Genomic DNA, 14277 nt, shown 5'->3' with positions numbered 1-14277 from the left:
GGACCAAGAGGTGACAATGACCCCCATGGCCTCCTCAGTCCCACACACTTACCTGGGGGAACCCCTTCTCAGCCTAGCAGGGATGACCCCAAATCTCTCCTGCTTCTATACGTGGAGGGCAATGACTCAGACGATGAATGGACAACAAACTTCAGTCCCCCACCTCAGCCCCATGGGCATATTTTGTGGGAATTTCTCTCCTTTTGGGCAGCACGAGGAGAGCCTCCACATCTCCTCCAACTTAGGGAGCACTGACTCACATCCACCAACCTGCGTGCCCACGGGCCAAAAAGTGGCAGTGACCTCCATTTCCCTCACCTCAGCCTCACAGACCACTCTAGGGGCATCTCTCCTCCCTTTGAGGCTCTCTTCAAGCTAAGGGGAACGAACCCCAAATTTCCTCTCTTTTTCTACGTGGGGTGCCACTGACCACTTCCACCTCAGACCATGAGGTGACAGTGACCCACGTCAACCTCGGACCATCAGGAGACCCCTTCAACCCGACCTCAACCAGAGGACCTTGACCCATCTCAAACCACGAGGTGACAGCAACCCTCATGCACCCTATTACAGCCAATGGACATTGGGTGTCCCCATGCTGAGAGGACCCATCATGGGCAACGTGTGGGCAGCGACCCTCATTCCAGCCGAGGGACAGCAACCCACTTCCAAGCTGGACCACGAGGTGACAGCCATCCTCATTCTTTCACCTCGGCAAAGTGACAGTGACCAACGTTCATGCTGGAGTAAACTCATTACTCCTCCGGACACGAGGTGACACCAAACCTCATTCCCCCACGTCCATGCGGGACCACGAGGAGGCAGTCAACTCACTACCCCACATTCCCAATGGACGTAAGGCGATGCCGAACCCCACACCTCGGACCACGAGGCGGTGGCGACCCCAGCTCCGCCACCAGCCACTGCTCCACGTCCCCACCGCACCGCGAGGCGGCAGCGACTCCCAGCAAAGACACACCGACCCGCGTCCGCTCCGGCCCACGAGCTGACAGCCAAGCCGTCAGCTCACGTCCTCGCTGAACGCCGAGCCCCGTTCCTCCACATCCAAGCCGGGCCACGAGGTGACAGCGATCCCCCCGTTCCCACCGCACCCCGGACCCCCGCCCTTACCTCCACACCTGTCCCATCTGCAGCAGGTGGATGACGGACTGCCAGACCCAGACGGAGATCCTGCAGAGGCGCTGCGCCCCGGGGGTGGCGGTGCCGGCGGCTCCTCCTACCCCGCCGGGTCCCCCCCGGCGCCCGGCGGCCCCCATCATGGGCGGCCCGCGGCTGCTGAGGCCCTGCACGGCGCCCAGCCCTCCGCCCGTGTAGTCCTGCACGAACCAGCGGAAGCTGAGGATCTGCACCAGCACCGAGGGCAGCAGCACGAAGGCCAGCGTCAGGCCGCACCAGACGTAGTCCCGCCGCCCGTAGTGGTGCAGCGCCAGCCACAGGTCCGTGCCCACGTCCCCCAGCAGCACCAGCAGCGCCAGCACGATCCACAGGCAGTCCAGCCACGGCCGCTCGCCCGCCCCTCCGACCTCCGGCGCCCGCGGCGCTCCCTCGTCGGCGGGGCGCGGGGCCAGCGGCTCGGCGGCGGCGGCGGCGGCCGCCCGCCCGAAGAGGTTCCGCAGGCAGGCGCTCCGGCAGCCCCAGTAGCACGACGACGTGTTGCAGCAGTGGCAGATGTGCAAGGAGCTGCTGCCGCCCGGCTCCTCCGCGCCTTCCGCCGCCGCTGCCCCGACGCCGCCGCAGACGCCCGCCGCCGCCGCCGCCGCCTCGTCCAGGTTGTGCAGCTGGGCGAAGCCCACGCCGCCGCCGCCGCCATCCGACTTGGCCGCCATCTTGCCGCCGCCGCCGCCGCGTCTCCGGCCCCTTCGCCGGGCGCGCTCGCTCGCTCTGCCCCCCCCGTCCCCGCTCCCGGCGTCCCCCCACCCGCCGCCCGCCCGCCTGCTGCCTGCCCGCCCGCCGCCCGCCCGCCGCTTCCGGGGGCGGCGCTTCCCAGGCCGCGCAGCGCGGGCCGGGCCGCCTAGCGACCGAGCGGGGCAGCGCCGGGCCGGGCCGGCGGGAGGTGGAGGGGGAACGGTGTGGGGCCTGCGGCCGGGCCCTGCGCCGGGTTCGGCTGTGCCTTGGTCGGGCTGACGTCGCCCGGCCCCGGTGTTCGCCCGGAGCTCCCGGTGCATTGTCACAGAGTCGCAGAATCGCGGAGTGGTTGGGTTGGAAGGGACCTTAAAGTCCATCCAGCTCCAACCCCTGCCGTCGGCTGGGTGCCTCCGCTGGCTCCGGTTGCTCAATGCCCATCCATGGCCTTGGGCACCTCCAGGGATGGGGCACCCACAGCTCTGGGCCTCACTGCCCTCTGGGTACAGATTTTCATCCTAACATCTAACCCAGATCTCTGCTCTTTTAGTTTAAAGTCATTCTTCCTTCTCCTATCACCGGTCTGTGCAAAAATCCCCTCCAGCTCATAAGCTCCCTTCAAATACTGGAAGCCGCAGTCAGGTCTCCCTGGAGCCTGGCTCCCTCAGTCTTTCTTCATCCTCTGAGCATCCCTGGGCAGTCCCAGGCCTGGTCACAGTACTGCAGATGGGGCTCACGAGGGCAGAGCAGAGTGGGACGATCCCCTCCCTGCCCCTCTGCCACCCCTCTGCTGATGCTGCCTAGGATGCTGTTGGCTGCCTGGGATGCAAGCACACACTTACAGTCCAATTTCTTGTCCACCAGGACCCCCAAGTCCTTCTCTGCATCATCCTCCTGATTCTCCTCAATAAACACATGGGCCCTTCCATCTTCTTTTCTCCCATTTGCTAGCTCCCTCTTTGGGGACGCTTAACTAGCCCACCCCATTCTTACAGGGCCAGGTAGACTGGCCAGATCTTCTTGGTGGCCCCACAAAGGATTTGGTGTTTGTCTGGACCTGAGCTGCTCCCCAGGCCCAAGCTTTGGACAGGGACCTGCTGAGGAGGCCAACTCCCTGTCCTTCCTCCAATGGTTTCCTTTCTACCCATTTACATTTGCTCACTGATCTCATCCACATTCTTTGCTGTCTTGTGCTGTCCTCTGTAGGTTATCATCTCTTCTGTTTTATTTTTCCCATTCAATAAGCATTCTCCTGCTCCAGCCCTGCTGCTCTCCTGTGGGCTCTCGCTTCCCCCTCTCTTTGTTTGATTTCTTTTTTATTATTGTGGCAAAATATCAGGGCAGCTGGATTCAGGGCTCGAGAACTGGCAAAATAAAACAGTGAGAAGGTGGAAAGCTGCACTAGTGTGAATAAAAATACTTTTTCCAGCAATGAAAAAAGTAATAATTGGAGGAAGAGTGTTTGCATGTACTAAATAAGCTGTGTGAAAAGGGTGCATTTGGCCTTTCCAAGTGATTTTCCAGGGGATGGTAAGTATATATTACCTAAAATCACTCTTCTATTTGACGCTGCACTGAGAAATAAGGAGACTCTGCCCTGTGTTCCTGAGTGATGAACGCATGTGTTTTGCTTAAACTTTTGGTTTGCAGTGCAGTGAGATATAAATGGGAGCATTCCTCATCTCTGCGAACTTTTCCATCCAGCAAATTTGCTACACACGATTTCAAAACAAAACAAAGACAGCACAAAAGTAATTAAACTATTTAGCCTTATTTAAGTACAAGTGTAGGTGCACGTTGCACTTTGTGAACCAATAAGGCGACGGAAGACTCATCTGTTTTGATACAAAAGCAGCCCAAAATTGTGCGATGAGACATACGGGTGGGAGAAGGCAGCAGTTGGGGATTATAGCATTGGCATGCTAAATGAGAAAAGCAATTGCTTGGGTGATATGTGACATGAGATAATATTCTGTTGAGACTGCCTCTGCATTTCTCAGTGCATTTTGTGGCCAGCTGTGTCCAAGAAGGGTGAAGTCAGGCTGGATACGGGTAGGGAGGAGCCAGGTGCTGATCAGAGATCTGTGCTTTCTTTCTCCTGCTGGCTGAAAGAATTTGGTTTGTTTGCTTCAGCAAAAGTGAGAATGGAGGGGGAGTGTGTTTTCTGTATGTATGATGTATGTAAGTACATCCCGGAAAGCAGATGGGAAGGGTCTGACACTGAGGGGCAGCAGTAGAAGAGCAAAGGAGTAGGAACCGGTCATGAGTATATCTAGTCTAGAAAGCATAAGATCCTTCCAGTCAGAGAGAAAAAATAAGTAGTTGACATTAACACATTGCTTTGCAGTTTTACAGAGGAAATGACATACCAGTGTGAGAAAATAAACAGTTGGGATGAGAGACCTTGAAAGGTTTTCCTGCCCGGATCATCTGTCCTTGGAAAGATCTTGTCCATTCTGATGCGTGGTACGCTGCGCTCCTTCCTGCATCAGGCGATGAGTCATGGCTACATGACTCTGTGGGTGGCCAGAAGTGATATCTCCACCGCTTACATCTTAATTCCTGATCATCCCATGATGTTCTCCAGCTCCAGCTCACCCACTTATCCCACAGCAGAAGCACGGCTGTGCTCAGAGCACCCCAAGCACCCCCCTCGCAGCCTCTGCTGGATCACAGCTTCAGCTGAGGTTATGGAGAGGGTGCCCTGCCCCTTCCATCAGGCTGCAGCACTGTGTGATTACAGCACTGGCCCTTACAGAGAGCCAAAGAATCATTTGAGTTGGAAGGGACCAACTAAGCAGTGACCCTCCATCACACTGGAGGCGCCTGTGGCCAGAGGTCTGAGTAAACTCTGGATGGCCCTTAGATCTGCAAGTATTTATAAAACATGTTTAGCAAGGAGTTTTCTCTTGCAGCAGTCAAAGCTGATCTGTCTGATCCTTGCATTTCATGTTGAATTCTGCTTTTCAGAAGCAGCAGTGAGCCACCAGAAAGAAGAGGCACGCTTGGTGCTCCGGCAGCGCCCAGCAAAGCACGGCGTGGAATGGTGCCCTTCTCTTGCTGGTTGGTTAAAGGCTTTTTTTGTCTCAATCAATACACTAATTGAGTTGTGTGGTCTTCCATCTTCCAGGCATTTATTCAGATCAGGGGAACAAACACTATATATAGAGAGGTATGTAAGCCAGAATCAGAGTTGTGTAAATCTGGAACTACTTCATTTAAATAACTGGGGGATCCAGCTGAGTATCTGGTGGATGTGGAGTACTCTGCTACCAGCCCAGATAATCACAATTAACAGGGATTTACTTTAAGCAAAGTAGGTCAGAAAAATGACATTTTATTGTGTCATTAGCTTCCATCAATTACTTCCAAGTTGTTTGCTCAGTTCCCAGCTCAAACGAGTGTGGGCTAACTGACAGCCTTGCAAGCTCAACTTGGTATTGTCTCTAAAAATCAAACTGCATTATTTCTGCCTCATGCATCATCACTAACAATAAAGCATCCACTGTTGGAATATAGCAGGTGGCTTTGTTATTCATGCATGAGGCAAAGAAGACTGGCTTCTTTTGTCACGATGCTAAGGTCTCTGCAGTACTGAAAGTTGGTAAACTTAATAGCTAATGTGTGAGCCTGACAAGAGGACGCACTTGGGTCAATCCTTCTGCCTGTACTTTCTGTTAGACTTAATGAATGCTTCATGGATATGCTGGGGGAGGATTAACACGGTGCTGTTTTAACTGGTGTCTCCCTGTAGTGGCACTTTGTGATATTAGCTTCTCTAGGAAAGGTACAGAAGTTGCCAAAAGTTATATATTAAAAAGCTAGCTCACAGTTATCCAAAGAACTGCCTGTTTGGTGAAGCTTTCGGGTTCCAACACTTTGGTTTGATTTGGGGGCTTAGGTTTAGAGCTTTCAGTTAAAAAATCCAATCAGCTGATCCAATCCAATCAAATGTTATTAGTGGCTATCTATAATGATGTGTTAATGATCATCCGAATGTGGTGTGTCCTCATATCGAGTGCTTGATTTCTGTAATTCCGTATGCAAAAGAGTAGTTTTGAATCACGCAATCATAGAGTCATTCATGTTGGAAAAGACCTCTGAGATCTTCCAGTCCAACCCCAGCCCACCCCCACCATGCCCACTGACCACATCCCTCAGTGCCTCTTCTCCAGATTGAACATCTCCAGAGACAGTGACTCCCCTACCTCCCTGGACAGCTGGGTCACTGCATCACCACTCTTTAGGAGAAGAAATTGTTCCTAATATCCAACCTGAACCTCTCCTGGCACAATGTTTTACCTCTCCCTGGAAGAATATGTTTGTGCTCCAGTGGTCCAGCCAGGGGTGGGTCCTTCTGCAAAGTAAATATCCTCATGAGCAGAGGTTTTAGCAGGATGGAGGCAATCACAGAGGAACAGCAACTTAAGCAAGAGGTTGTTCCTTAAAAATGCAACCCTCTTTATGGCTGTGTTTTTGTCAAGATGGAATGCTGTACCCTAAATACACTGCTGTACCCTAGAGATGTTGTGAAGTTCGAATTATGTCCCTAAAATGTGTTCAGGTTCTCAGCTATTACATGATAAAAGACAGATAATATTTCTCTACTAAATATGTAATTACAGGAATCCCATGTTTTCTTCTATTGGACAGTAATATTTTATTCAAACCTCTTTACACCTCCTGACAAATTTAATAATTGGTATGGTCCTGGGAAAGTTAGAAAACTTCACAGCTCCCATTATCTAGATCTTACCTGCGGTGACATGGTTTATTCAGCTCTTCTCAGGCTTCCTTTAATCTCCTGAGAGCTGCAACTGTGTTCATTTATTACAGCGCATCAAAAGGATCCTGTCTCTCCGCTCTCAGAAAAGTGCCTTTACTGGGACACCTTTTAGATGCAATCAGCTAACCTGGTGACATCGGATGTGTGATCGTAGGGCCTCCTGGGGACTGGTCTGTGCAGAAGAAGGTGACTGCAAGAAGCCTTCTGACCTGCCTGCCTTTTCTTTCCATAGTCTTGTTAAACCAAGCACAGGCTAATCCCTCAGCTGTGCTCTTAGAGGTACTGGCTACCCGGCAGAAGAGGTGATGAGTGATGCAGGGAAGTGTGTTTCTTCCCTCAGAAGAGCATTAACAGCTAAGACCTCCAGTCTGATGGACTTGCTTGGTACTCTTCCAAGCTGAGATTTAGGAAAAAGCTACTACACAGCATTTCCTACTTCCCCCCATGGGACCCAGTGATTTAATTGGCTATGAAGGGCAGGGATGTATCTCATACAGTAGCTGGCTGCTGTTGTCAGCGTGCCACACTGCTACTCGAAGCTCAGTGAAAAGAGAAGTTATCAAGCAGTTCTTCCCCTTCTGAACTGAGCACATGGGAAGACAGGTCACTCTGCCCACAGGAATTGCACGTAGCAGGTAGCTTTTTTGTTCTTCTTGGTTATTGGGAAAGCTATTGCATCGCCTTTGGTCATGAGAGCAAGTGGAGCTGGAATTCACACCTTAACTAAGGTGAAGTATATTCCTTGTGACACAGATCCCTTTCCACATAAACACACTGGTGTTACAATACGTGAAAGCTCTGTAACCTCATCCAAACCCATGCATGTAAAAGGGTAACATATTTTCTATAATTAATGCTTGCCACCACAGATTGCTTAATTCAATTCATGACCTCTTCTATCAAGCCAAATAAAGACAGAATATTGCATTAATCCCAACCTGCCTGGGTTTCCTTTGGAAAATAAGAAAATGGTTGCTGGCTGTAGCAGCTCTGGTAACTTCAATCTCCCATCTCCTTTTTCCTGAAATGTCATCCCACTCATTGCTCCTCGGTGGCGTGGGCTTCTCAGTCCTTCCTTCAGTCAAGGCATTGCTGAGAAATCATCTTCCCCACTCATTTCCCACTGATCTTATAAGATGTCGCAGCAGTTAAGGCTGGTTGTATCTTTGCAGCCCTTGTCTTTCGTGATGAACCTTGCAGGATATCTCAGTTACATGTCCTGAGGTCCTACATGACCTCAGTTACAAGTCCTTGCCCTGCAACCACCATTTCTACCACTTTGGTCCTGAACAAAATGCCTCCATCTGGTAGTGCTCGTGTTCTGTGTCAGTGGGTGCTGGATTTAGCTCTAAACCAAGACATCTAATTGTACATGTCCATGGCTGAGTTATATATCTGAGTTCTGTAGTCAAGAAGGAGCTTACCAATGGCTCTGGGCAGTTGACCACGTGTGGACATCTGGTGCCATTTGTAAGGTTCTAGGACATCTCACCAGGCCTCCAGCTGATGCTCCAAACGGGCTTCGATCTTTCGTACCTCCAGTATCATACCTGTCAGTTGGATCAACATGTCCAAGCCACCTTTGGGCACCTTAAATAGCATTAAAGATTGGTAAATTGCATCAGAGTATTTTGCATTAGGAGCAGGTTTTTTCCTATTCTTTATGTTGGTTCTAGGGATGGGTAAGATCAGCTTCTTCTCAACAGCAGCAGAAGTAACAAGATGGCATCACCATTTCCCTTTCTATGATTTTAGTGCTTTAAATTAATTTGACTGTGTGCAGGTCATTTAATATCTCAGGGGACAGATGAGATTTGCCCAGGTTTCAAATGGATGCTTAAGGTCTCACTTTTATAACAAAAATGATCATGTGGCTATTCCACACAGTGTCTAACAATTAAGTAGTGCTATTCTGAAGTCTCAGTTCAGGCACACACTGTGCTTTCTAACATGGGCACATCACCAACGTCTCTAACTTTGGCAAATGCTCCTATCATTTCTTCCATCTGCCAGCAGAAACAATATTTCCGAATCTGTTAATTAAGGAACTGAAGTTTTGCCCTAAGATACTGGAGTAACTTGGTCTGTTTTCTACAGCAAAACTAATGCTTGCCTTGTCCATAATTATCTAAATTGCTGAGACAAAAAATTATTCAGCTTTCATGTTGATTCACTTTTGTAATTTCATTGCCAAGTGTGGCACCATATAAATTATCCCCTACTCTCATTTTACTCAAGACATGCTATTTGCTAACAAAGATTCGATAAGGAAAAATGGGAAGGTGACAACTACCTCCTTCATCAATGCAGATGACAATAATCTCCTCTCCTTCGCCATGTGAAAATAAACATTGAATCATCCCAGATGGAAATGCCCTTCTGCATTTCGAGGTATGGATATGGGAAGGGAACACCTGCTCTCATCTGTGCAGTCGTAACATTCAAGTTTAGCTAGCGATTCCATGGAAAATACTTCAGTGGTATGAGCCCAGTCAAAATTGTCACCACCGTTTTTCTCAAGAGCCTGCACATTCTTCATTATTTTGTGCCATTTGCTTTTGTAAGTGGAAGATTAATTTCTGTTCTTGTTAAATAATCGACATGGTGTTCAGTGATCAACTCTGTGGTTTGGGATGGAAGAACCATGCGCAACTGCATGGGATCTTCATACAGAACATAGAATGGCCTGGGTTGAAAAGCAGCACAGTGCTCATCCAGTTCCAGTCCCTGCTGTGTGCAGGTCACCAACCAGCAGCCCAGGCTGCCCAGAGCCACATCCAGCCTGGCCTTGAATGCCTGCAGGGATGGGGCATCCACAGCCTCCTTGGGCAACCTGTGCCAGTGCCTCACCACCCTCTGGGGGAAAATCTTCCTCCTAAGATCCAACATAAACCTCTCCTGTCTTAGTTTCAAACCATTCCCCCTTATCCTATCGTTATCCACCCTTGTAAACAGCCGTTCCCCCTCCTATTTCTACGCTCCTGAACTCTTTACACCAGTACAAGACTGCAGCCTTACCTGGGATAGCAACAGAGCGCGTGTCAGGGAGCAGGATGCATCAGCAGAGGTTCATATGTGATGGTGTGGTCATGAAGTTTGTGAAGAACTCAGAACTCTACATGACAAAACACTGTGAGGTTAGTAGGTTTATCGTAAGGTATGTAGCTCCAGTTATTAAATGAACATTTCTTTCATAGTCTGGCTCACAGTTTTTCTCAGCCCCTCCAGGCTTTTACAAGTGTCGGCATGAGTGGGCGCCTTTGTGGGACCCAGATCTGAAAGGTATTTGGGGAAGTGTGAGAGTCCAGCTGCAGTGCTCAACTTCAGTGGAGAGCTGAGTGTTTTTGCAAACTTGATCAGAATCTGCATTAGAGAACCATTCAGGTTGGGAAAGACCTCTGCGGTGCCCCAGCCCAACCCCAGCCCACCCCACCATGCCCACTGCCCGCGTCCCTCAGTGCCACATCTGAACACCTCTATGGATGGTGACCCTACCACCTCCCTGGGCAGCTGTGCCACTGCATCACCACTTTTTCTGGGGAGAAATGTTTCCTAATATCCAACCTGACTTTTTACAAGAGTGTTTTCAGACTGCAGAGTATCTGATTTTGTGGACTGGTTCATAAAAGCCAATGAGGCCAGAGGAAGGTCCTGGTACTGTTGGGTGTGCAGAAGAGCTGTTCTGTGGTCCTGTTCTCAACAGGGACAGAACTAGCACCTCCTTCTGCACTTTTCCCATTCCTACTGGTTTCCACCAATTGCAACTTGCTAGGTGGATAAGCACAAGTAAAGCATGCCCACACCTGAATGGACCTTGCATGGAAAGCGAGAGCAAACCACCCCAAAGGTGACTTTTCTCACTCTTCTGACTTCTCCTCCATTCACTTCTTTCCGTTCCTCTCGTGGTTTGAGCCGTTCTTCTCCAAGTGAGGATGTTTAGATGCTCTCTTTCTAATCAGCTGCAATTACAGTCTTTCCCGGTGTCTTCTGCTGCCAAATTGAAGGGAGGAAAAGAGAAAGGATTTTAAAAAGGAGAGGGAGGCTAATGCTTGAAAAGACATATGTGTTTAGTGTTGTTGGCAGATTCGTAAACTTATTAGTGCCTCCACACACCATGTAATTAAGATCTACTGGTAATTAGTCAACAGTTAAAAACGGGGGTTGGTATTGTGCTGCTGAAAACGCCTACAAAATAATAAGTTCTTTGCACTCAAAATGCAGTCAGTGTCTTTAAAAAATGCTAATTTAAAAAGTATACATTTGTTTCAGAGCCAGATTTTTAGCAAAGTCGAGTTCAGCGTGTTTGTGTGTCTGCATGCGTGTGTTGGACCTATTTATCTTTGTGCATTTATGCGTGTTTTTGTGATGTCCAAAGAGACTGACTGCATATTTTGTCTTTTATACAAATGTTGAGCCGTAAAACTGCAGACTCGACACAACCGTGGAGGCAACGGGAGCTTTTCTCATTTGTAGATTTCCATCAAAATAAACCTGCTCATTAAAGGAAATTGTTCAGAAATCCATGGGAATGGCAGATGTGCAGCACATGGGGCAGATGTCTGATGTTTGGAGAGTCGTGCATGTATTTTCTAAATATTCAGGGATTACCCCAGTCTATAGATATAATCCCTTAGTAACCTGAAATGTTAAAGGCAATGGAAAAGCTCTAATGCCTTGTAGCAAATGTTTGGCCAAGCTGCCCCATAGGAGCAGGCGTTGCCATGCATGTTTGAAGCCATTTGTCCTCACTCTATGAAACAAGACCCCAAATAGTTGGTGTGGTTTTCAGCTTTCCCAACTCCAGCTTTATCTCGTGGTCCAGAGCTGTGCGAATGGCTGGGTGATGCTCTGAAAGGACGTCTCATTTGACTGTCATGAGCAATCTGTGGTGATTTGTTGTGCAGACAGACATTTGTCTCAAGTAATCCACGGGGTTTATTTTGATTGCTTGAGAGATCCAAGGAACACACAGTCGACTCAAGGGGGGATTCATTTATTATGCTCCCAAACCATTCCTGAATCTTATGTCACGTCAGTGGGTTTGGCAGGCCACCCTCACCCAGCACTGATGCACTGATGGAGGGAATTTACCCTTGCCAAGCAGAGTTAGTTGCTCTGTTTATAGACCTGTTCCTGAAGTACCAGCGGTGAGTGAGATCCTGTGGCAGGAAATAAACAGGACTTTGTTTCGTAGCCATGAGAGAAGCATATTCTCTTGATCTTGGGAAAGAAACCAACCTTGCTCCTATTTCATAATGAAGCAGAAAAGACCAAGCCTGGAGATTCCTACCAAGGGCCAGCAAACTCATCTCACAGGTTGTTTGTGATACAAGCACCCATTAGTGACTGTGAAGCCCTCTGAGGATGTATGGTGCATACATGTGCTGTTGTATGTTTTTAAACAAAAAATTCACTTTAAGAGAGAATTAGGTAATGTTATACTATTATGTATTACATTCTGGTATGGATTATTTTTTGGTTTGCTTTGTTTATTAATTGAAGAGCATGTAACCAATGACTCTTTATGTGGCAGATTCTTTTTTCTGTGATCACCCCTCCATTGGAAAACACTGCCTAGTAGTAAAAGAGCAGCATGGCAGAGGGGCAGTGCAGCAGGCAAGCTCATACACAGAATTGGCCGTATTGTGTAGTGGCCACACAGAGCAACCAGCAGGGACCCTTCAGATTGCCTCTCATCTGCAGCCTTTACAAGGAGAAGACATTAATAGGACATCTAGGTCAAGCAGAAATTGGCCCAGAGATGAAGGATTCACTGGGAGTGAGAGAGAAGATAAGGACACAGAAAACCAGCAGTGCAGCACAGACTGCAAAGTCCTGGAGGACCTGAGAAGGGTGAGTAGAAGCCAATTTCACCACCTCTTTCAGAATGAGATCTAGCAAGAAGAGCCTATTACAAGCAAAGGGCAACAGATTCAAGGAATTCACTGGCTTGAACAAGGCCAGAAAGTGAGAAATTAGCAGGGATAAGGATCATATGAGAAAATATTATGTGAATTCTTGGTTTGAACAAGTTCACCTGCTCTCAGTGTGCAATTATCCCAGTAGGATGCATGCTACAGGTTCTTCACTTTGACTTGCTGTGAGATGAGGTTGGAGCAGACCCCACGTCTCTGCAATATACAGTCCACTGGTGTTTGCTTCACACTGACATCTTTTCTTCTTAGTTAGAAGTTCTGTTTTGAAAGGCAGTTCTGATGACTGTGATTTACAATGACAGCAGCTTCAGTGGCATTTAAAGAGACTGGAAGGAAGAAATAAATAAGCGTGAAGATTCCTTAATAAAGCAATGGGAAAAGCATGAAGGCTCTCGTATCATTCATTCTTCCCACATAGCTCCTAAATACTAAGCTGGGCATGGGATTCTGCTTCACCTTGTTTTAGCTATCTGAGAGCTAGATGATGCGTTTAAGCTGGTCCTTCAGAATCCTTCCATAGGACTTATGGAGGATGCCAGCACATCTAGAAAGCAGTTCTTCTCCCAGGTGTAGACATACACCTTGCGAGGAGAAAAACTGATTCTGGAGGTGTCTGTCCTCTTTCTGCTGACTGTGGTGAGTGCAGAGCAATGCACAAGAAGTCTGCTCTATGGCTGAAGCTAGGCAAGAAGAATGCAGACTAGCAAAGCTGTGCTCAGAGGTAGAACTGGCCCCCAGCATCACTGAATGCTTTGGTTGGGTGACACTTTGGGTCTTGTTTCTTGGGTTGCCTGAGTGTGAGAGCCACAAAGGTTGTGCTTGGTCTTTGGACAATGTGAGCGACTCCCATGAAGTGCTTCTTGCTTCATCCTCTTTGGAAAACCAGCCTCCTGCTCTGCTCAGTGCAATACAGAAGGAAAGCTGAGGATGTCAAGCAAAGCAGGAGGAGAGAAAGGACCCATCAAAGAGAAGAGTGAGGAATTCAGTTGTCTGCTTGCTAGGCGGATAGAAAGGGGCACGGGGGATTCTGCAGCACAAATGCTCAGGTTGAATCTCTAAGAGGATAACAAGCTCTGGCATTTTTAGGGCAGAATGAAAAAAAAAAAAAAAAAAAAAAAAAGAAGCTGAAACAGCAGCAAACAATAACTCTTGATCTAAATCTTACAGATCACTGTGCTTGCAATAAATCCAATGGCGCAACCATCCAGGAATGGACAGCCAAACAGGGCCTGTTGAGTGAGACCTACCTTGACCCAAAAAGTTCTTTATTTCCTTGTTAGTCCAGCAGCACAGCCTTGCCTAGACACTTCTCAGCCCCTTGGGTATTTCCCTTAAAGAGAAGCAAGAATTCCTATTCCTCTTAGATATAAAGAGAGACTTAAATCATAGATCCGAACAGTAAGAGTTGTGCTGCTTGAGATGGGTCAGAACATCCCAACAAGAAAGCTCTGTTAGAGTAAGTGCTTCCTTTGTGATGAAGGGCATCACAATATAAATAATCACCCCCCACTGCTTTGCAAGGTACTGGAAAGATCGGCGTGCCTTTTATGCTAGCTACTCATTAATTAATATTCCAAAGAGAAGCCACAGGTTCTACTCGCACGAGCAAACTCCTGTGCTGCCAGGTCTTGGTGCAATACGGCAGCTGGGCTGTGGCAAAGCAAAATCTTGCTGCTTGGGAACTGTGGTGGT

General features: G+C 48.6%; 1 protein-coding gene across 5 annotated transcripts in view; it reads right to left on the bottom strand.

Moving 5' to 3' along the window:
• The window catches only part of XKR6 (XK related 6), a 433654-nt gene that overhangs the window by 149665 nt on the left and 269712 nt on the right, over nucleotides 1-14277 (bottom strand). Inside the window, exon 1 of one of the 5 annotated variants that reach the window (XR_008208847.1) lies at nucleotides 1132-1243. The exons of 3 other annotated variants lie outside the window; for them this stretch is intronic. Coding sequence is in view for 1 of the 2 variants with exons in the window: in XM_052692311.1 (XP_052548271.1) it covers nucleotides 1132-1847 (716 nt within the window). In the remaining variant the exon portion in view is untranslated. Of the gene's footprint in view, nucleotides 1-1131; nucleotides 1889-14277 lie in introns of those variants that run through there. One more of the 5 variants, XM_052692311.1, reaches the window with a different exon arrangement.

Source organism: Tympanuchus pallidicinctus, unplaced genomic scaffold (assembly GCF_026119805.1).
Source record: "Tympanuchus pallidicinctus isolate F22 unplaced genomic scaffold, pur_lepc_1.0 scaffold1, whole genome shotgun sequence".
Lineage (NCBI taxonomy): Eukaryota > Metazoa > Chordata > Aves > Galliformes > Phasianidae > Tympanuchus > Tympanuchus pallidicinctus.
Note: the sequence above shows the minus strand (reverse complement) of the source record. Positions and strands in the feature narration are given on the sequence as shown.